Raw genomic sequence first — 22,249 nt, 5'->3', positions numbered from 1 at the left:
TTTAAACTTTTCATGTTCCTACTTTTTTGTTCTTGAAAAAGAACGACCTGTTCTTAAAACAACAACCTTGTTCTTGAACTGACACCATTTTCTTGAAAAGAGAACGGCTGGCCTTAAAATATGAACAAATGTTCTATTAATGAGAACGATGTTCTTAAATTAAGCCCAAGAAAAAATAAACGGTACAATTCGTGCGCACTACAATGTTAAGTACAACATTTGGCACAAGCCACCAAGCATTCGTAGTGGCCCAGCGGCTATGATGTTGCGATTGCGATTGTGTGGCGAGAGTTCGAATACCGTCAAACTCTGAAGTTTGTTAAAACGATTTTTTTATGTTATATTTTTTAACTCATATTTTTCGTTCAGCTCCATTCACATATGCACGGGTAACTCTCAAACTTGTTATGACATGTTTTAAGTATATATTCAGATTAGAAGAAAGCCATAAAAAATGCATATTATGCGTTTTTTAAATTTTTGGACTTTAATAATATTTTTTTGTTATTAATATTTTTATTAATGACAAAAAAATTATTATTAATAAAAAAATAAATAAATGGGTGCGGGTTGGTTGAGGAAACGATCGAGCACGTTTTGTGTTCGTGCCCTGCGCTTGCCAGGCTAGGACTCCAGCTATTACGAGTTATACAGCTGTCAGATCTAGAAGCAGCAAGTGGCATATGTCTTAGAAAGCTTTTAGTATTTTCCAAGAGGACGGAGTTATTTTATAACATAGGTTCCGGTTTTTGATAGGGGTTTTCAGTTTGGTCGTTAAGTAAACTTCTGGTAACACTACGGACTCATTCAGACGATGTGTGGCCCTCTAGACCGGTAATTTCAACCTAAACCTACCCTACTTATATTACACACAATTGTGTATGCATATTTTTGGCAATACTGTGGTAAAAGTCTTTCATGTTTTGATAGGAATTCTTTTATTTGTAATAAAATATATAAGTCCTATATTTGTATATGCACCAAGCAATTTCACTCTCTTGCGCACTTACAAACCTAACAAACACTAAAGGCAAATATCATTTAGAAGAAGATAAGATAACTATTTCCAAAGTTAGAGGACGACTCGAAAAATACTGGTGAAACATAGCGATCTAAGACAAATATAAAATCGAGAGAAATCGCGAGTAATAATGCAATTCTCTAATAACTTTGGTCAGGTTGAACTGGCCGGTCAATAAAGACCTCATATAGACTGAATGTGTATATAGTGTTGCCAGAATTTTTTTGACGAAGAAACGCAAAGCCCCCAATTAGGTACCATAGGTCCTATATAAAAATTATAAAATAACTACGTCTTCCTGGTAATTAGTAGAAATTTTCTAGGACATAGCTTAATAGCTGCCTAGTGATCGGGCCACCCTGCCTCCCTAGTAGTTAGAGTCTTGACCACGAGCACAGAACATGCTCAACCATTTTTTCCTGCGGCCCCGCACTTCTTATTTCTGTTGTTACTGACGAGGCCTAACTTATAAGCACGTGACGCCAGAAGGCAGTGGCCAGTTACTATGCCCAACGTGAGCTTTAGGCCTTGTCTGTTTAGAGACATGAGCCACTTTGAGTGTCTTACGTCGTAGGATTTGCTCATGACTGCGACCCCTACCTTAAATTCAGAATCACTGGTATACATGTGTATAGTATACTCTGCCATTTCCGCACTCTTGCTCCAACCTTCCGACTTTGATGTGGCCACAATATCTCCTTCAAAGATCAGGCAGTGAACCATGTAGTTTGTTCGCCTGTAATCGCCGAGGCCTCATTAATAAGATTCTAAGGTGAATTGAAATTAAATTAAAACCTTTAGTCATTTGCGATCCGATTACATACCAATGCAGCTTTGCTACAATTTTCTCGATTCAAGTATCGAAATGTCTATAATGTGAATGTGTTTGCTCGATATGCACAGATGCACCTACATATGTATATGTACGTATATCCAAATTTCTCTGCAGCCATGACATCCAAATATTACAACTCGAATTCCTAAATACTTCTCGTGCATATTGTGTTACCGGAAGAATTTGAATTAATACCAAGCACCTTTTAAATGCGGCGTCAAGACAATCAAAACTAAATGCAGACAAGTAACCCATTTAAAGCTCATATAATGTAGAGTTTTATAACCACATTTGCGCCAAGGATAACAGTAAAAGGAGGGATCGCGTGCATACAAGGAAGCTACCTGTTTCCGTTTTGTAATTTTTGCTCATGTCGGAAGCCATAAAAATGTCAACAAAGTGCAGGATTTGTTGTGATTGATGTTAGTTTGCAATTTGCTTGTGTAAGCAATTTTGTCTGTACGGTTTCGCAGAAAAACAAAAAATTAAGTTATTTCGAAAAGTCCTAATGCTTATAATGATTTTATCTGCTTTTCTTAACCACATTTCAAAGCCGAAGCGCATAAATATTTGGCAACGTATTTTTTGCTAACGGTTGTAGGAAATTTAAGTCGAGAATTCAAGCCACAAAATATTTAACTTTTTCTTTGATGACGATAACATTTTCCGATCAACAGTTGATAAGACAATTTCAATACACACGCAGTGAGCTAAATTTAAATTTTCATATAAAAGATAGTAGGAAATTTTAAGCTTTGTAATATTTCGATGTTAAAGTTTCCTTAGCATTAAAACATACTCATAGCTAACTTTTTTAAAGTTTTTTGTTTTTTAAGTTTAATCCTATGGACACTTTGGCCCATAGTCATAGTCAAATAAAATATAGTTTAAAAAAACTATAAAAACACGCTTTTATAGCAAACCGAACTAAAAAATAGAAAATAAATTTCAATTAAAAAGAGTTTATATAACAGTTGCAGAAGGTTAAACAATCGTTTATAGTTAATCACCTCAAAATAAAATTATAATTAAATTTACGTTATTAACAGAATAATTTAATTCACAGTAAAAAGCGTGGGGTGCTTGATATTGAATGTTACAATCATCCTATTGGCAACTATCTGAGAGGAAAGATATGAAATGTAGTCAAATGCACCCCACGCTTTTTACTCTGAATTAAATTATTCTGTTTACAACTTAAATTTTATTATAATTTTATTTCGAGGTGATTAACTATAAACGATTGTTTAACCTTCTACTACTGTTATATAAACTTTTTTAATAGAAATTTATTTTCTATTTTTTAGTTCGGTTTGCTATAAAAGCGTGTTTTTTTAGTTTTTTTAAACTATTATTTATTTTTAATTTTTTAGTTCAAATAATTTTAAAAGTTTTAGTCGAGAGTGATGAAACCTCGAAACGCCACGGTCCATGGATGAATCCAACCCCACGGCACCGAAAAGGGCCAAGATGCAGGGAGGCTGGACGCGGTCTTTCGCCGAAATTGCCAAGGGTCGGCAGATCAAACCTATGGCCATTCAAAGTGGTAATACGGCCAATTGACCTTATGGCCGTTGACCTTATGTCACCACACCATCACATTAATGCATTGTCATCGGTCCTTGATACGTATGCAAAGTTTCAAATTAATCAGACTTCTAGAAACCGGTGAAAATTAAGCTCAAAGATTACGCTATATACAGGCCAAGCTAATAGAAGCGTGTTAATAAAAAAGGTTTTATATTTAGTTGCAGCTTTTTTGACAGAGAGCTCATAGAAAATTATGTCAAATAGCTGCAACTAAATTTAAAACTTATTTTATTTTGACTATGACTATGCGCCATTCAGTTTATTGTGAGGTTTTTATTTATCAGCTCAACCAACATTTAAGAATTTGCAATTAAAATAAACAAGTAAGCAGGTTTTAGGGTGTTTTCTTTTCTGAAATAATGTCGCCCTGCGGGTTCTTCTCAGGAGTGCAACATGCAGGCAATATTTTTCCCAGGAAAGAAAACGCCAACTAAGCATTATATACCCAGCATGTGATCTCATATTACATAAAATATACATTTAAAGAGAAAAAATAAATAATTGCAAGGCGCGGTAACCTCCGAAGAGAGTTAAGGCCGATCTTTTCTTCTAATTTGCGTCGTGCTCCTCTTAATTTTCCCTAAAAATTGGGGGGACGGGATCTACATATTTATACCGACTCCGAACGGTATTTGCAAGGCAGAGGAATTTCGAATGAGAGGTTTTTCATGGCAGAAATACACTCGGGGTGTTTGCCAAATCACTTTCGAGGACCGATCTCGATTGGAAAATTTCTAATTTTATTAGCTTTCCATTTTGTTTTTTTTTTACATTTAAAAATTCCATTATCCATAGAATTTACTATATTTAAAAGTAAAGGCTGGGGAAAAAATAATTGACACACATCACCTCTTCATCGATTTAAAAAACGCCTTTGACAGCACGAAAAGAAGATGCCCATATGGCGCTATGTCTGAATTTGGTTTCCCCGCACCGCTTATACGGCAGAGCAAAATGACGTTGAGCAACACCATCAACTCAGTCAGAATTGGGAAGAGCCCTTCGAAACTAAACGACGTTTTGGACAGGGTGAGCCCCTATCGTGCGATTTTTTAATTTAATGCCGAAGAAAATTATACTAGCTACAGAACGGCTCTGGAACAATATTCTATAAAAGCGTGCAATTACTCCAAGACGGAAAAGGAAGTGCAAAAGATGGGTTTGATGGTGAATGAGGACCAAACGAAATACCTGGTGTCATCGAGAGTCAACAATTGCGCCTTGGAAACCACGCTACTGTTGTCAGCCATAAATACTTATAGACTTCGTTTATTTCGGAACCAGCATTAACACAAGCAACAACATCTGCTTTGAAATGCAGCGAAGAACCACTCTTGTCAATAAATGCTACTTTAGACCAGGTAGGCAATTGAAATGTACTTATCGTACCCGTCCTGATATATGGTGCTGAAGCATGGACCATGAAAACATCAGAGGAAGCGGCTCTGAGAGTGTTCGAGAGAAAGGTTCTTCGAAAGATTTACGGACCTCTACGCGTTGGCGATGGCGAGTACCGAAGAAGATTTAATGATGAACTGTACGAGTTTCACCAGACATCAACATAGTTTAGTGAATTAAAGCGCATCGGCTACGCTGGCTAGGACATGTTATGCGAATGAAATATGACGCTCCGACTATGGAAATAGTTTTATCGGAAGTCACCTATGGAAGCAGAGGAAGAGGGCGGCCCACTTCGCTGGAAGGACCAGGTGGAAAACTATTTAAACTCAATTTGTGTGACCAATTGTGTGGCGTGCCTTGTTTGGCCACAACCATTTAAATGGGTAAGGTATTACGAGGCAAATCTCTAGCCTATACACAGCCTACAAAGTGCGGAAAGGACCTATACCGACAAACGTTTGTATAGTGACCCGCTTGATCCAATAAATATATCCGCTTGCAGCCGCTCCTATGGTTATCTGACGCTGGCGATGAAAACCTTCATCTATCTCTCAAGCCGATCATTGCCAAGCTGCCACTTTTATCACAGGCAAGTTCCTTGTGGAACACTGCTTAAAACATAGAGATTAATAATAATACAAAAAGACTACAAAAGTAACTGCATATGATCCTCTGTCATAGACCCTACAGCCCGTCATATCCACCGGCAATACGCTTACAGATTGATATAAGTTCATAGTCACTTGGGAAATTCTGGGATTAAGATTATTTTGGTTTTCAAGTATTTCGACACCATTTAAAACGATATTGGGTCCTTCGCCTCGCGAAACCTGCCACTATCACCGACTAAATCATCCGCGATCCTATTTACAACTTGGACGTCCCAAATGTCGACCATTTTGAACATCCACGTCGACGTCACTACGCTACCGACTGTCCTACACCCCAAAATCTTGGGTGTGACGTTTGATCAGGATCTACATTTTGGGGAGCACGCAGCCGCAATTGTTCCGAAACTCCAGAGCCGTAATAAAATCCTCAAATCCCTTGCTGACAGTACTTGGGGAAAAGACAAAGAAACGCTCATTACCACATACAAAGCAATTGGCCAGCCTTTTGCGTGTTACTTACTTAATTGGCGCTTAAGCGTCTAAACGGTTATGGCCGTCCAACAAGGAGCGCCAGTCGCTCCTTCGCTCTGCCAACCGGCGCCAATTCGTCACACCAAGGGAGTTTAAATCGTTTTCCACCTGGTCCTTCCAACGGAGTGGGGGCCGCCCTCTGGCTCTGCTTCCATAGGCGGGTTCCGATAGAAACACTTTCTTGGCCGGAGCATCATCTTTCATTCGCATAACATGGCCTAGCCAGCGTAGCCGTTGCGTTTTAATTCGCTGGAAGAAGCTACAGGCCTGCCAAAATACTGCGCTCAGAACCGCCACGGGCTGTCTTCTTATGTCCCCAGAACACCAACTACATAATGAGGCGAGAATACTCCCCATCAAGGAGAGAAATGAGATGCTAACCAAACAGTTCCTGTTGAATACCCAGAAACCTGGGCATCCCAACAGACATCTGATTGATGAGCCAGCACCGCCTAGGGACTTAAGGAGTCATCTCCGTAAGCATTTTGAGGAAATACGGCACCTCAGAACTCAGCCGTATGAAGCAAAAAAACACAAGCAGGTCCTTGGTGAACTCCACAAACAGGCCTCGGACCTTTATGCCGGGAATTGCCCGGTAAATCCAGTACTCGGGAAACATTACCCAAAACTTGCGGAAGAGGAAGGCATCCTCCACAGGGAAACGCGAGTCACTCTGGCTCAACTTCGTTCTGGATACTGTAACAGGTTAAACTCTTACATATCCAGAATCAACCCCGATATACAAAATGTATGCCTCGCTTGCAATGTGTCCCCACATGACACCAACCATCTCTTTAATTGTAATGTGGAACCAACGCCTCTAACACCCCTTTCATTATGGTCCACCCCTGTCGAAACAGCAAGTTTCCTTGGACTCCCGTTAGAGGATATCGATGACAATTTGTGATCGGTTGCAGTTATTAGTTGGGGCGAAACATTGCTACAACAACAACAACATATCGGGTCCTTCGGCCCGTTTTCTGAAATAACTTGATATAAGGGCACTGGATAGCATAATGTCCAACTCATCTATAAAGATAGCGACATCCTCTTGTAAGATGCTCCAGTTCCAAGCAACCAACATTTTCCGGATGGCCCTAGCTCTTAACAGATTACAAACTTCTCCGTCCTGCCATACACCTTTGAGATATTTTAGTCAGTATACCAATTCTACTGTGCACTGGTGGTGCAGATAGCAAATATGCATAGCAATAACGTAAAACAGAGGACTTGGCGCGATTTATCCCCAAAGGGATTTAGGCCGAGTTTTTCTATTCTCTTTCAAATGAAAGTGTTTTACAAGGTCACTATTGTTTTTCACTAGGAATTGCTCCTGTTATCTTCGCTGTTATTATACCTGCAAAACAGCTGGGTGGGCAATCCTTTGTCTGATATAAGTCCGGTAATAGCTCCGACTACCGCACGAATGATTTGTCTGATCACATCCAAATTTCGGGTTCGCACACCCTTCTTCTGAAGCATCATACAAATCTGCCTGTTGAAAGAACGCATGATCTGATTTCATAAAAAATGCAAAACGACCTAAATCTCAATCTTTAAAGAGCTTATAGACTTCTTAGGTCTGCAGTCACTAACTATATCTTTATTCGTTTGCTGTTGATTCAAGGAAAGTTCGTAGATTCTTCCTTCGAAGCTATTAATGCGCATCTGAACAAACATGATGTGGTAAGGCATGGATTTCGAATTTTCAAATTCAACGAAATGGCAATGAATAATCTCTTATCAATTGACCATATTGTAACGAATTTAGTGCAATTCCGCTTATTTGCAACCTTCTGCTAACGTTCGAATCACTAAACTGTTGAATAAATAACTCCACTATTCAATAATGCAAAATGGCATTTTTTAAAGTACTTCAGAATAACAATACTATTGCTCGCCAGAGAGCGTCTTAAATCAAAGTGATTGTCGTGCCTCTACTGTTGCAGCCTTTTATACTCTGTGATTTCTCGTTCGCATACTTCTAGGCGCTTCCATTTCTAGAATTTACTAGTTGGTTATCAGATATAAAATTACTACGTTTATAGCTTCTCATATGCGCGGGTATATGTGAGCACAATTATAATTGCAAACTTTTGGGAGCATCTCAGATAAGATAACTGCATGTGTTTGTGCATCTCTTCTCCGTTGCTCGTATGGACATATGGGTAGACATAATGATTGATTTAATGATGTGCATACAAGTCACTGCCTAGCATCAGCTTAGAGATGATAGTATCCCTTAGTGTTGCTAATATTCGTCACACTACCCTCCACCTAAGTCTGATCTCGATTTAAGCGCTGCTAGCATCTCCAAATGAACCACCCTTCTATTTCGAGGTTTCCCAATGGTTTGTATGCGGTAGATGGTATTACTGATCTTCTTCACAACTTTGTACGGGCACCAAGAGTTGGATGGAATACCTTCCCACCGGTGAGGGTTGTATAACAATACCAAATATCCCTCCCGGAAACCTTCCGAATTAATGTTCAATTCGTACCTGTGTTTCATCTTACTACTCATTACCCTGGGCCGTTCCCTCACACTCTGTTCTTTGGCCAATGAAGAACTACTTCGCAGATCCATATCTTGACGGATTGACTTTGCATCATCAGTGTCGTCTTGAAGTTTCACAACAGTAGTACGCGCTGTCTTGAAACCACCCTTGCATCCTTTCTGGAAAATTCTTTCAGTCGTTTTAGTGCGTCCATTAGGGTTTGTCAATGCCGGTGTTTCTCTCGCAGGTGCTTTTGATTTCGCTTTTTTGGCCCATTCGATCCATCAACCTTTACTTTGGACTTTCGTGGTCTTTGTCGAGTCTTCTCAACCAGTACTCGAACCATGAGAACCATGACTTTTCCAATTAATATCTCACATACCACTTCTCTTTGGACTTGGTTATACTCGCCAGTGACCGTATGCAACCTTGCTCCAGGTAATGGCTTTACTCTCCTATTGACCAAATCAGATCGGATGAAGGAATGAGATGCGCCCGTATCTACAGTCAGTACACGTTCTTTGCCATCGACATTCCCTGTGACGGTAACACTGCTTGATTTCCTCCCAATTTGCGACACAGATATCACAGGACATTCAATAGCTGGGGCAAGTTTCCGATCTTTACATCTGGCTCGCTCTTGCTTATCTCCCCCAGCTTTGCATTTACGGCCACCCAAGTTGGAACTACCAGGACCGGTGGTGTAATGACGAGCAATGTGACCTGGGTTACCGCACTTGAAACATTTGATTGCACCATTATTCTTCTGTTGCGTTTCTTTTAAAGCTTCTAAAATTGCGTCTACCCACTCTGGCCTTTCGACTTCCACACGGCGTGCTTTGAAAACTGGCGTACACAGAAGCGACGCTGTTTCCTGAATCAGAGCATATGGTACCGTTTCTGCGAATGTTGGCTTTGGGTTTGCGTATGTAGCTCGCTTTGTTTCGACGTCCCGTATGCCATTTATAAAGCTCTGAATCTTTACCCTTTCAGTGTATTCCACGGGTACGTCCGCATTCGCTAAATGTGCCAGCCTTTCAACATCCGACGCAAACTCTTGCAATGTTTCACCAGGTCTCTGGAAGCAGTTCAGTAACTCCATTTGATATATCTGTATCCTATGCTCAGTTCCGTATCGTCAATGCTTCATAACAGTTCCGTTCGCCCTCTGGAATGGTTTGTAAAATCTCAGCTGCAGGCCCTTTCAACGCCATGAACAGTGCAGCAACTTTATCTTCAGCATTCCAGTTGTTCACTGTTGCGGTCTTCTCAAATTGTAGCTTAAAGACCTGGAAAGGAACAGAACCGTCAAAGGATGGTGTTTTTACCTTTGGGTTGCTTGCTGAAACAGTTGGGCGATTTAATTGCAACTCCTGTATACGACCTCTCAAAGCATCCACCTCGGCTTCGGTTTTTTCCTCAAACTGCGTTATTTTCTCGAGTTTTGATGATATACGCGCCTCTTGCGCTTCGAGTTGTACTGTTATGCGTGCCTCTTGTTCTTTCAGTTGAGTTTCCATCTTCGATGTAATCTGTGTCGACATTTCTGAAATACGCGTTTCTTGTGCTTCAATCTTCGATGTTATTTCTGACGACATTTCTGCAATATGTGTCTTCTGTTCTGCCAGTTGAGATAACACTGTCGATCTTTGAGCAGATATTGCAGCCAAAATAATGTTCAAGTCTGTGCTCGTAACTGTCTGCGATGTTTCATTTTTCCATTCAATTTTTGTTGTTGTCTCCTCCCCATCAGGATGAAAGACATCATCGTCCACATTAATTCCTTCCGACTCCATAGCGTCTCGTAGCCGTGCTTGGAGTTCGATCTTATTGCCGGTTGTATTCAATCCACGACTCTCCAACTCCTTTTTAAGTTGCTGGATCTTCAATTCACTCCACTTTGCCATTTCCAAGTTGTATTCGAAGTCTTCGGAATTTATTCAACAATTCCTCTTCTGACACCAATTGTAACGAATTTAGTGCAATTCCGAACCTTCTGCTAACGTTCGAATCACTAAGGTGTTGAATAAATAACTCCAATATTCGATAATGCAAAATGGTCTTTATTAGACTACTTTCAAAATAACACTTCTATTGCTCGCCAGATAGCGTCTTAAATCAAACTGATTGTCGTGCCTCTACTGTTGCTGCCTTTTATACTATTTGGTTTCCTCGTTGCATATTTCTAAGATATTCTATTCTAGAATTTACTAGTTAGTTATCAGCTATGAAATTACCAGCTATAACTACGTTTATAGCTTCTCATATGCGCATGTATATGTGAGCACAATTATAATTGCATACTTTTGGGAGCATCCAGATAAGATATCTGCATGTGTTTGTGCGTCTCTTCTCCGCTGCTCGTATGGACATATATGGGTAGACATAATGAATGATTTAATGATGTGCACACAAGTCACTGCTTAGCATCGGCTTAGAGATGATAGTATCCCTTAGTGTTGCTAATATTCGTCACAATATGTACCAATCAATAGCTCGTTATGTAGAAACATTTGACCTTTACACTGCTGAAGCTTATGTGTAAGTAATGGGACAGGGAGTAAAGTGGGTTATGGGTGGTCGATAAATTTCAATTGGAAGCAGAAATCGGAAACAAAACTTCGTTGAATTGGGATTTCCGATAAAAATTCTGTTAATCATATTGTATGAGGCTTAAAAGCAGGCATGCTTAACCAACGAACCGATAAACGAAACAAAGTCATTTCGCGCAGGCATGCTTAACCAACGAACCGATATCATTTCGTTACGATAATCAACGTTAATAAACGAAATGACTTTGTTTCGTTTACTAACGTTAATTATCGTAACGAAATGATATCGGTTCGTTGGTTAAGCATGCCTGCTTAAAAGTGAATTTATGATACAGCTTTTATTTCGTTTTCTCGAAGATAACAAACTTTTTGTTTGCTGCTAAAGACAATTTCTTCATCAACGAGGGAAATCAAAGGCCACTAAATATAAATAAATCTTCGTTATTCATTTTTGAACAGTTTTTCATTATTATTCGTTACTTTTTTAGTTTTCTCTCAGTTCAAACCCAAAATTACGGGAATATTGTGATGGGATGTTAAGTAACTGCGCGAGTCCAAGCGAAAGGGGCTATATCCAGCATTTATTCACTAACATAATCGACGCTTAACCATTAGTAAGTAAGTAAGTTTTTGGTCACACCAAGGGAGTTTAAGTCATTTTCCACCTGCTCCTTCCAGCGGGGTGGGGCTGACCTCTTCCACTGCTTCCATAGGCGTGTTCCGATTGAAATACTTTCTTAGCCGGATTATCATGTTTCAGACGGGTACGAGAAGTTACTTGTAGAGCATGAATTTCGTTTACCGTGAGGGGATTTTACTTTTCAATTGCCTACCTAGTACAAAGTAGCATTTATTGACAAGAGTGATTCTTCGCTGAATTACAGAGCTGATGTTATTGCTTGTGTTAATGCTGGTTCCGAAATAAACGAAGTCTTTTACTACACTCGTAAATTTAATGACGTTAAGACATATTCACAATTTTTTTAAATAAATTATTTTATTTTTTATTATGATGGAAAAACTGAAAGGAAAGGAAGTCTTCTACTATTTCGAAATTATGGCTGCCAACAGTGGCGTGGCAGCCATCGTGGTGTGGTGGTAGCGTGCTCCGCCTGCCACACCGATGACCTGGGGTTCACGTTCCGAAGAAAGCAGAATTAGAAGATAGTTTTTCTAAGCGGGACCGCCTCTCGGGAGTCATTTAGCAATCATTGCGAGTGTATTTCTGCCCTGAAACCTTCTCAGTAAAAACTTATCTGGTTTGAAGTTGCCGTTCGGAGTTTATGGAACTGCAAATTTGTAGGAAAACCTGAAAGAGGAGGACGACGCAAATTGGAAGAGAAGCCCGGCCTAAAATCTTTTCGAAGGTTATCGCGCCTTACATTTATTTATTTATAACAGTGGCATGGTCTCCAAAACGTAAATGCGCTGACTCTTTGCTTGCTGGCAGCAGGTACTTCGTCTTGTTCCCATCCACCTTCAAACCCGTCTTTTCCGCTTTATTTTCCTGTTTGGAGTAAGTAGAACTTACTGCGCGGCCACGCCAGTAAAATTCTGCAGCTAGAATAATTTTCTCCAGCATCAAATTAAAGAAATCGCACTCAAAACGGTCACCGTGTCTGTAAACTCGTTTAGTTTCGAAATGCTCGGAGAGGTCTTTCTCAATTCTGACTGAGCTGATGGTCTTGATCAACGTCATTTTGCGCAGCCGTATAAGTTTTGCGGGGAAACCAAATACACCGCGTTAGCTACTGCAACAAGGCTTAAAGCCTCGAGGCACGTTGAGTGCAGGCCGTATGGCCAAAGCAATATAGGGCCATCTAATATCGAGCAACCGTAATATGTGATCCCGTGCCTGAGCCTCGAACAAGTTTTGTAGTTCAAAATTGAGCCGAAGGGTTGGCGCCAAGGTGCAGAAATGGTAGAACATACTCTATTTGTATATACCGATGGTTCCAAATTAACGGAAGGGGGCAGGTCTGCTGTTTACTGTGTCGATCCGGAAATACGGCGATCTTACAGGTTGCCAGATTACTGCAGCGTCTTTCAGGCGGAATTTATTGCTGTGAAGAAAGCAGCAGAAATTATGCGTGCACAAGCTACATTCGCGTCAATATATAAATTGATAGTCAGCCGGCGATTAAGCCAATATTTAATATCACACAGTACTTCATCAAGAAGTATTCTGGAATGTAAAGAAGCATTGAAAAAACTTCGCTTAGGCCGGAACACCCACATGGATTGGGATCCCGGTCATAAAGGGATAGAAGGTAACGAAAAGGCCAATGAGTTGGCAAAGGAGGGTGCAGCACTCGTTGAATCGGCGGTAAACGTCCCAATCCGTTTGGGAGAAATCAAAAGCACACAGTAGTTGCATAGGATTCATCAAGCAGGAAATGCGATATTAGACTCACAAAGTGCCGCATATCTCTGAAGGGAGAAGACTTTGGCCGCACGATGGGCATAGTAACTGGACACTGCCTTCTAGAGTCACATGCTTATAAGTTAGGCCTCGTCAGCAACAGCAGATGCAGGAAATGTGAGCTGAAGGAAGAAATGGTTGAGCATGTTATGTGTTCGTGACCTGTGCTCGTAGGTCAAGAATCCAGCTATTAGAGACGGCAAAGCTGCCAGGACTCGAGGCAGCAATTAAGCTAGGTCCTAGGAAACTTCTAGTGTTTGCCAAGAGGACGGAGTTATTCTATATCATAAGTCCTGGCAACTGATTGGGGTTCTTACGTTTGGTCGTCAAACAAATTCTCGTAACACTATGGACACGTTCGGTCTATGTGAGGTCTTATTGACCGGCCAGTTTAACCTATCCTAACCTCTGGCGGGATGTGGCACTGCCCAACATCCCGAAATTGCTTAGACCTTAATAAATATATATGACTCATATATTAAGTATCGTTGACCTTAGAGTTATAGAGATTACAAAATATCTGTTCCCACCGTCTGAGGACCTCGGCCAATTATCAAAAAAAAAAAAATCTCGACAGATTTCTTCCCGCTAAAGGTTGTATGGATACAAATCGGCTCCGGCATCCAAACATAAATAAATCATAACATTCCAGCTTTCACATTTCCAATATTATTAACATTTCTTGCTTTTATATATATTAAAATTCACCATATTAAAACCTCATAAGCTTTACGTTTTTTTAATTCTCTCATAAACTGATTTTATTTTCTCTTTAATACATTTCACCTTTTATTTTACATTAAGGCAATTCACAAGGTCTCCTATTCGTCGTATGTGCTATGCTTTAATCAAATGTTATACTATAAGCTATGGAGACAACTCAAATCTTAAAGTTTTACATTAATACGACTCTCTTGTGAATTGCTCAACTTATTTTACATTATAACAATTAAGATGAAAAGACAATAACAATATATGATTACCACAGAAAAATTGTTTGCTAAGTAATTATTATCTTATAACATTTGTGTATTGTGTATACAAAAATTTTTAGAATTAAAAACTTTTTTGTTTTAGTTTAAATTACTTATATTTTAATAATATTATATGTACATACATACACAATGACAGATTAGGGTTAGGGTTAAAGTAGGGCTGTGAACTGCATCCGGATTTTTCAACTATCCGGATAAACTGGATATTCGAATAACCGGATAGCTAAGCAAAAAATCCGGATTCACAAATGGGAAATCCGCATATTCGCTGTTCGGATATCCGGATACGTAAACGGAAAATCCGGATACTGGAATATAAAAGTTGAATATCTGCATATCAGAATAGAACGCAGCAAACATCGAAACATTATTAACAAAATATGTTTGTAGATTATTAAATTAACGTCAAAAATTAAAAAGCTACAATTTTACAAACAAGTGCTGTTAATTGATTTAAATGCCCCACGAATTTATTGTTATTAATGTTAAATAAACATATATGGTACATGAATTTGTTGCTTTCACTGGATATCCAAAAATACGGTTATTAACCGGATCTTCATAAATCCGGATATCCGGATAGTTTCACAAACGAATATTAACCGGATATCCATGCCGTCCGGATTTTATCCGTGTCAACGGATATCCGTATAAATATCCGGATATCGAATATGCGGATAATCAACTCTAGTTTAAAGTAAATAAAAACTTAGACACAAAAAGCTTGTATTTTGTCTTATAATCGGAATTTTTGTACGTTTCCTGTAAAAGCGTATAGTGTCAGCTTCGCGTGTAAACCTGCTAAGTGGAATTTTCTTCAACAATGTTTTTCTGATGCAACTTCGCAGAGCAGGAGATATAACATCCACCAGTGTTAACGGTAACATCATATGGTGGCTATACACAAAGTAAACCAAATTTGTGCTCGATTTATAAATAAAATAATTGCAAGGCGCGCTAGCCTCCGAAGAGATTTTAGGCCGAGTTTCTCTACCATTTTCGAAATGCTTCTTTCTTAATTTTTCCAAAAAATCTGCAAGGCAGACGAGTTTTCACTGAGAAGATTTTCATAGCAGAAATATGCTCGGAGTGCTTGCCAAATCACTGCCGACGGGCGACCCCGTTTACAAAAACTTTCTTCTAATTGAAAAAAAAAAAAAATAGTTTCTTAAATTTTGATGTTGCTTTGCATGGCACGTGATCCTTGGATCTTCGGTGTGGTAGGCGGTGCGCGCTAACACAACACCACGGCCGCCGCTCGATCTGCTTCCTATAATTTTAATGGAAAACAAGTAAAGGTGACTAAGTTCGGGTGTAACCGAACATTATATAATCAGCGTGAGTTTCAATTGTACATTTCATTTCAGATAAATTACTTTTCTACATAACACGTGGCACCACCGTTTAAAAAAATGTCTCCTCATTTCCTCTTACAATAAAACTTGATAAGTGAAATATCATTGATTCAAACTATTTTTTGCTAAGTTATAGCTTATTATTCTAGTATACGACCCTTTTAAGCTTGTTTTATATCTAAGTTGCCGTGCTCTCTAACCGATCCCGTCCATTTTTACTAGAAACATTTTCTGCTATAAGGAAAATATGTGCACACAATTTCATTACGATATGTTAGTTTTTCTTCGAGTTATGGCTCCCGAAACATAGAAAATTGCTTAGTCATAAAAGGGGCGGTGCCACGCCCATTTTCTTAAATATGAAGTTTTTCCTATTTATTGTTATAAATCCACTTGGGAAATGAAATACCATTGATATAAAGCTCTTTTTTGCAAAGATATAGCTTATTTTATTCGTCCAAGACCCTTTTTAAAATCTTTTACATAAAAGTGGGCGTGGTCCTTAACCGATTTCGTTAATTTTTCTTCAAATCATTCCTTATAGTAAAGGCAACCTCTCTGCAGAATTTTGTTACGATAGGTTTAACGATTTTTGATTTATGATTAATAATATTTGTAAAATTGATTTTATCATAAGTGGGCGGTGCCACGCCCATTTTGAAAATGTTTTCCAATTTTTTATTAAGAGTCTCAGTATCAGTCCACATGTCAAATTTCAACATTCTAGGTGTATTATTTACTAAATTAGCAGGTTTTTTGTGTTTTCCAAAATTATATATATATATAAAGTGGGCGTGGTTATCATCCGATTTCTCTCATTTTCAATACCAATCTATTCTGTGTCCAGATAAGCTCGTGTACCAAATTTGGTGAAGATATCTCAATATTTACTCAAGTTATTGTGCTATCGGACGGACGGACGGACGGACGGACATGGCTCAATCAAATTTTTGTTCGATACTGATGATTTTGATATATGGAAGTCTATATCTATCTCGATTCCTTTATACCTGTACAACAAACCGTTATCCAATCAAAGTTAATATACTCTGTGTGCAAATAACGCTGAGTATAATTATAGTTTTTTGGCGTACAAAATTTTGTAAGTCACTTAAGAGGTTTATACCGTATAAAAAAATAATTTATTTTTCCTTTTCACACAGAGTCTTTTGCTTCATCAACGAAAATCTGTCATCAGCCCCAAAAAATATTTACAATGGATAGCAGCCCGTTTCTCTTAAAGTTTAAAAACAATCAAAATAAAACGCACGTATAACTATTCATAGATGTTGCATCTAGCCCGATATGTGCCTATTTTCAAGAAAGCCATATTATCTTTTTGCAAATGCTACAAAAATTAAAATTTGCACTTTCCTGATAATTTTCCATTTGTCGTAAATTATTTAAAAAATTTATTTTTGTCATTTGCTATATTGACAATAGAATTCGAAACACCAAGCAAAACAGACCAGATTTTCCTCTTCATTAGGCATTCAATAAAGCAATAATGAGATAATTAAGGATTTGAATATTGTATGTAAGATTGAATTCAATAAGGGCCTTAATGCAGAAAACCTGACTAATTATTTCATTAAGCCTCTACCTGAAATTCGCATTACACTCTAATTCAACCATCTAATTTAAAATTTTTCTTTTATAATGCCAAGATTGAGTTATGCCGGTTGAAAACGATCCAAAATTTAAAAGAGTTGTAAAAAGCTAATATAAAAATACCAGAAATTATTAATTATAAATAATAATTGAATAACATATATTTTTAACACTTGTTAAGCTCATGAATACTTAAAAGTGATGTTAAATTGAACACATCATTAAACATACACATGTAGAAAAAGAATATTTCTTCAACTTAATGATTTTTTATAATTTGTCTAATACCGTGTTAAATGAAACACAACAACGACATCTGCTTTCAACAACTCACGACCTATGCTTTTTCCAATGATCCAGAGCATTCCCGTGAGAATTGAACGTGATACCGAGCTAGAAAACTTACTGGATGATGGCTAAAATGTTAAGGTTATGGCAGGTTGACATATGTACCTACACACAACCAACGCATTTTTTTTTTCTTCAACTCACTGGTATAGTCAAAGAGGATAAAAAAGTAATTCGCTAGAAATTAAAAAAATTGATGCCTAATGTTTTCTAAGAGGGACATTTTCAATTGTCTCGCATTTATCCATGCCGTGTAGGCACATTAGGCAAATGTGATTTTTGGAAAGAGATTTAGTTAATTAATTAAATACAGCCGGAAAAATAAACACAAATACCCCACGAAAATGTATAGAAGACATTTATGTACATCTCGCCCAAAAAATACCTCCCACTACCATAACCATTGTAAACTTTACTTTTACAAACATCACTAATGGCCATATTACGGAAATCTAAGAGAAATTGAAGTTAAATTTTTAAACATACATAAAATGTTATAATTTTGGAATATATAGCATCTAGGACACCTTAATTGCAGTAATTGAAAGAAAATGTTTGCTTATAATAAAGTATTTTATTATTTTTTCTAAATGTATCTTTAATATTGATGCAATGATTGAAGTTATATTAATCCAATGCAACTCTGCGCTCCCTACTGTTCTTCATTCCACTCCATTCGAGTGTTTCTTTCACTGAATTCAAGTGCCTTCCACTCTATTCGCAACATAACCTCAATTTAAGCTGCCAAACTATATAGTAAACAATGACCATAACGAAAACATTATACAAACCATTGTGAATGATAACTAAGAGTGATATCTTATCTGTCAACTGCATGACAGGATGTTCAATATGGCAACTTTTTAGCGTTTTGACAGGGTGTTCAATATGGCGGCGCCTATCTTCAGCGGGTGATAGAAAGAGATACAGAATGAGACAGCGATAGTCAATTACAAATCATGTGATTCAATCACTTTGGAATTTTGACGTCTATGCAGAAGATATCACACTTTGTTATCATTCACAATGATACAAAGTAACGAATGACGTCTCTTATTATATTTATCCTCTTTGGTCAAACCAAAGAGTATATATTTGTTAAGAGGCGTCACTCGATACCTTTGTTGTTGCCAAAGCAACCCTGTCATGTCGAATGTGATTCTCAAGGAAGTTTTCTTTAACTACATCCTATATATTTATGCGGTGAAGGGACTTTGCATAATTACGATTTTTGGAAACAGAATTAATTTATTAATTTAATACAATCAATAAAATAAACACAAATACCCCACGAAAATTTATAGAAGGCGTTTTTATAAATACATCTGACAAAAAAAAAACCAACCACTGCCTTGGGAAAACATCGAGTAATTTGTCAAAGTATGCGTTCTGACGTCTCTTATTAATATATACTCTTTGTTAATATTGTAATGAGGTGCAAATAAAAATGTAAGATGTCATTTTCCTTAAAATTTAAGAACATTTATTTCATTTGGCGTCTGCCTCAACTCGACGTTCATAATTCATGTCAAAAATCTGAGTTGCTACACTTTTTTAGGGAAAGCTCCGAGATATCAGCATTTTAACATAGCAGTCCAGTTACGTATTTTTAAAGAAAAGTTTAAAGTTTCGAACATTATATTGGGGTATGTCCCTATTCATTCACATGTTAATTTCAATAATCGTTCTAAAAAAATTATCTAAAGTTGACTTCCGAGACTTTTACTGAGTTAGGCTTTTCCCACCTGCAAACAATTGACTTGAAATGATATAGGAACGTTGAGCATTAGCTACTAAGTTCAAGAAGTGTTCAGGGATTTTGATAAACTTATAATATTTCATAGGCCATTAAATTGTTGCGAGTATATGCACACCTACTTTTGACAAACATATTTCAAAAAAAGACTGTACATGCTTTTTGTTTTGTGTAAAATTTAATAAAATAATTTTCTTCAAATATAAACCCCTTATATTATATTTGTCTAAAATAATACTTTCAGTTAAGTAAATCTTAAATAATTTTTTATGCATTTCTTATATCTAAATTCATGTGCACTTGCTGTTAACTTATTCAAGCACTTCAATTCACACCATAAAATTTGTGCACATCCAACCTCATGAAAATGTATGCGTCGTTATTCTCGTCTTACTTTTTGTTCAAATTCAGTTCGTTGTTGTTCTTTCTGTTGTTGCAATTGCACAGTTTATGCTCCTGTGGAGTAATATCGTCCCGTGTCAATGCGGTTAAATCGCGCATCTCAATACAATTTTCTGTTGCTTCTGACCTTTTTAATATCGAATCACTTGTAGCTGTGGCAAATTTTCCGTTTACATTTGAGCAACATATTGTGGCTGCTGTTTCTTTTGTTGGTTTCTGAATTGTGTCTGCCTTAAACTGGTAACGGCACACCTTTATATGGCGTCCTCACATAAGTGGCATCTGGCGATATGATGGATGTTGCTGATGGTTGGATTGTATTTGTTGCGAGTAGGGATGAGGCGTATGATCACAAAACTCGGTGGCTAATGCGACGTCAGACATATCGGTTAACGGTCCACCACTGTGATTGCCATTCGCCACCATTGTTATGGTGGTCTCTTGTAATAGACTGCCAAGTTTAAAATGTAGAGCGAAAGTATGGATGAGAAGAAAAAAGAAAGCAAAACATAAAAGAAATTAAGTCACAAATCAATCAATGATGTCTACTTTTAGGAGGTCAAACGTATAATGCCACACTTGCAAGATTTTGAACACTTTTGTGACATTTAATATGGCGTGAGCTAAAGAGCTTTTGAACAGTAGTAAAAACTTGCTTGAACAGCAGGTACATATATAAAGGTCGCAACCACAACGTGTGCTTCTGGCTTAAATTTTCCAGTTTTTAAAACTTTCTATATTAATGTACATAGCCTTATCCCTATATATAAACACCTGTAAGTTCAAAACAATTTGACGTTTTTTAATATCTTATCTTTTTGTTTATTACGTAGCGTTACCTCGTTTTAAGACAAGGCTATGATCGAAATAACTGAACGAAGAAGCGAACTGGAGTAAAAACCTGTATTGCAAATAAAAATTTAGTGGTCAATATGCTCATCATTGACGTCTCTGATATTGGGGCGACATTTCTTATCATCCAAACCCTATCCAAACTATGGGTTACGGCTCCTAGTTGCAATGCAATCCATATTCGAGCTAAACAACTCTTACAGCAGCCACCACGATGTTCCCGAAGGGCCTTCCAAAATGAGCAGAAACGGAGCTAGCTCGCGGGCTATCTGCTCCTCATGTTACTATCTTTGGAGTTTTGGTCGTTGGTCTAGCAAAATTCAAAATGAAAATAAAAAGAAAATGAGATGGGATTAGAGCCCCAAACACCCTTAACACTACCAGTTATTATCCTGCATCTTCTCCGTCTAAGTCTAAACACATCCAAAGCACACTTATTTAACAATTCAGCCAACCGGCTAGTAGACCGATCCCCACTTATATTATACCTATTATCCTTTGGTGTTATATCCCAACTATGTATATCCTTTTCGTCCGACCACTCCGACAATGAAACAAAAATGCAACCAATAGTACTAAACAGATATCAGAAGAGCTTGCCGTTGGGACCGCAGCCCTGGCCCCCTTCATATAAAAGACCCTCACAAGATGACAAAAAAAAAAATTAACTATTATATTTCTGTTGATTTAACACTAGATGAAGCGCACATTGATCAACTGACTGTAAGTAGCAGATATGTATGTACATGGAAAGCATCAATCCGATCGAACACTTTCTGACTTTCTTCCAAAATTGTAGGCACACGCGTGAAAACATGGCATATACTTAACTTTTGATTTACAAAAACATAGCATCGAAATCAGCGCCAAGCACAAAGAAATGCAGGCAAGAACCTTGGAAGTAAATTAGAATACAAATTTTATTCGTGCATGGTACATTCTGTAAGCCTATTGGGTGATGTAGTAGCCAGCGTGTACTTCCATGTAGTGTTTTTTTTACTACTTACTACCTTTATATTAAGTCCCTTTCATGATTGTCCCCTCATTTCCATACGAATTTTTGACCCACGGAAAAGTCTTTTTCGGTAACTTCCCGTTGAGCTAGACTCTTGATACTTAGAACGTAGTTCAGATCTGGGGGACATTACAATGCAAGGAAAAAAATCCGCTAGGTGGCGCACGGATCGAGATATGTATACAGAAAATAAATTTTAAAATGGCACAAAATTGTTATGCTTATTGAGTTAAGCCAGAACTCCATGGATAGCCTTGTGGGCGTTGCAGGCGTTCTAGAATTCCACCTCGTTTGTTAGCTATTCAATCTACAGAGCTAAAAATGGTGGTGAAAGTCGCATACGCATGAAAGCTTGAAATGACGCGCATGGAGTTGGGCTTTAAAGGCCTTTCAGGCGTTCGCAACTTTCACCACACGGATGGAAATCTATGGCTCGATCACCCACAACTATTGA

At 37.9% G+C, this 22,249-nt stretch overlaps 1 protein-coding gene across 2 annotated transcripts in view; it reads right to left on the bottom strand.

Moving 5' to 3' along the window:
- Positions 1-18,984: 18,984 nt before the first annotated feature.
- Positions 18,985-22,249, bottom strand: part of CCHa1-R (CCHamide-1 receptor) — a 331,052-nt gene continuing 327,787 nt past the window's right edge. For both annotated transcript variants that reach the window (XM_067772690.1, XM_067772689.1), the window contains exon 9: positions 18,985-20,379. In XM_067772690.1, the coding sequence (XP_067628791.1) occupies positions 20,196-20,379 (184 nt within the window). In that variant the 3' untranslated portion in view covers positions 18,985-20,195. The remainder of the gene's footprint in view (positions 20,380-22,249) is intronic.

This window comes from Eurosta solidaginis, chromosome 3 (genome assembly GCF_040869045.1).
Source record: "Eurosta solidaginis isolate ZX-2024a chromosome 3, ASM4086904v1, whole genome shotgun sequence".
Taxonomy (NCBI): Eukaryota; Metazoa; Arthropoda; class Insecta; order Diptera; family Tephritidae; genus Eurosta; species Eurosta solidaginis.
Note: the sequence above shows the minus strand (reverse complement) of the source record. Positions and strands in the feature narration are given on the sequence as shown.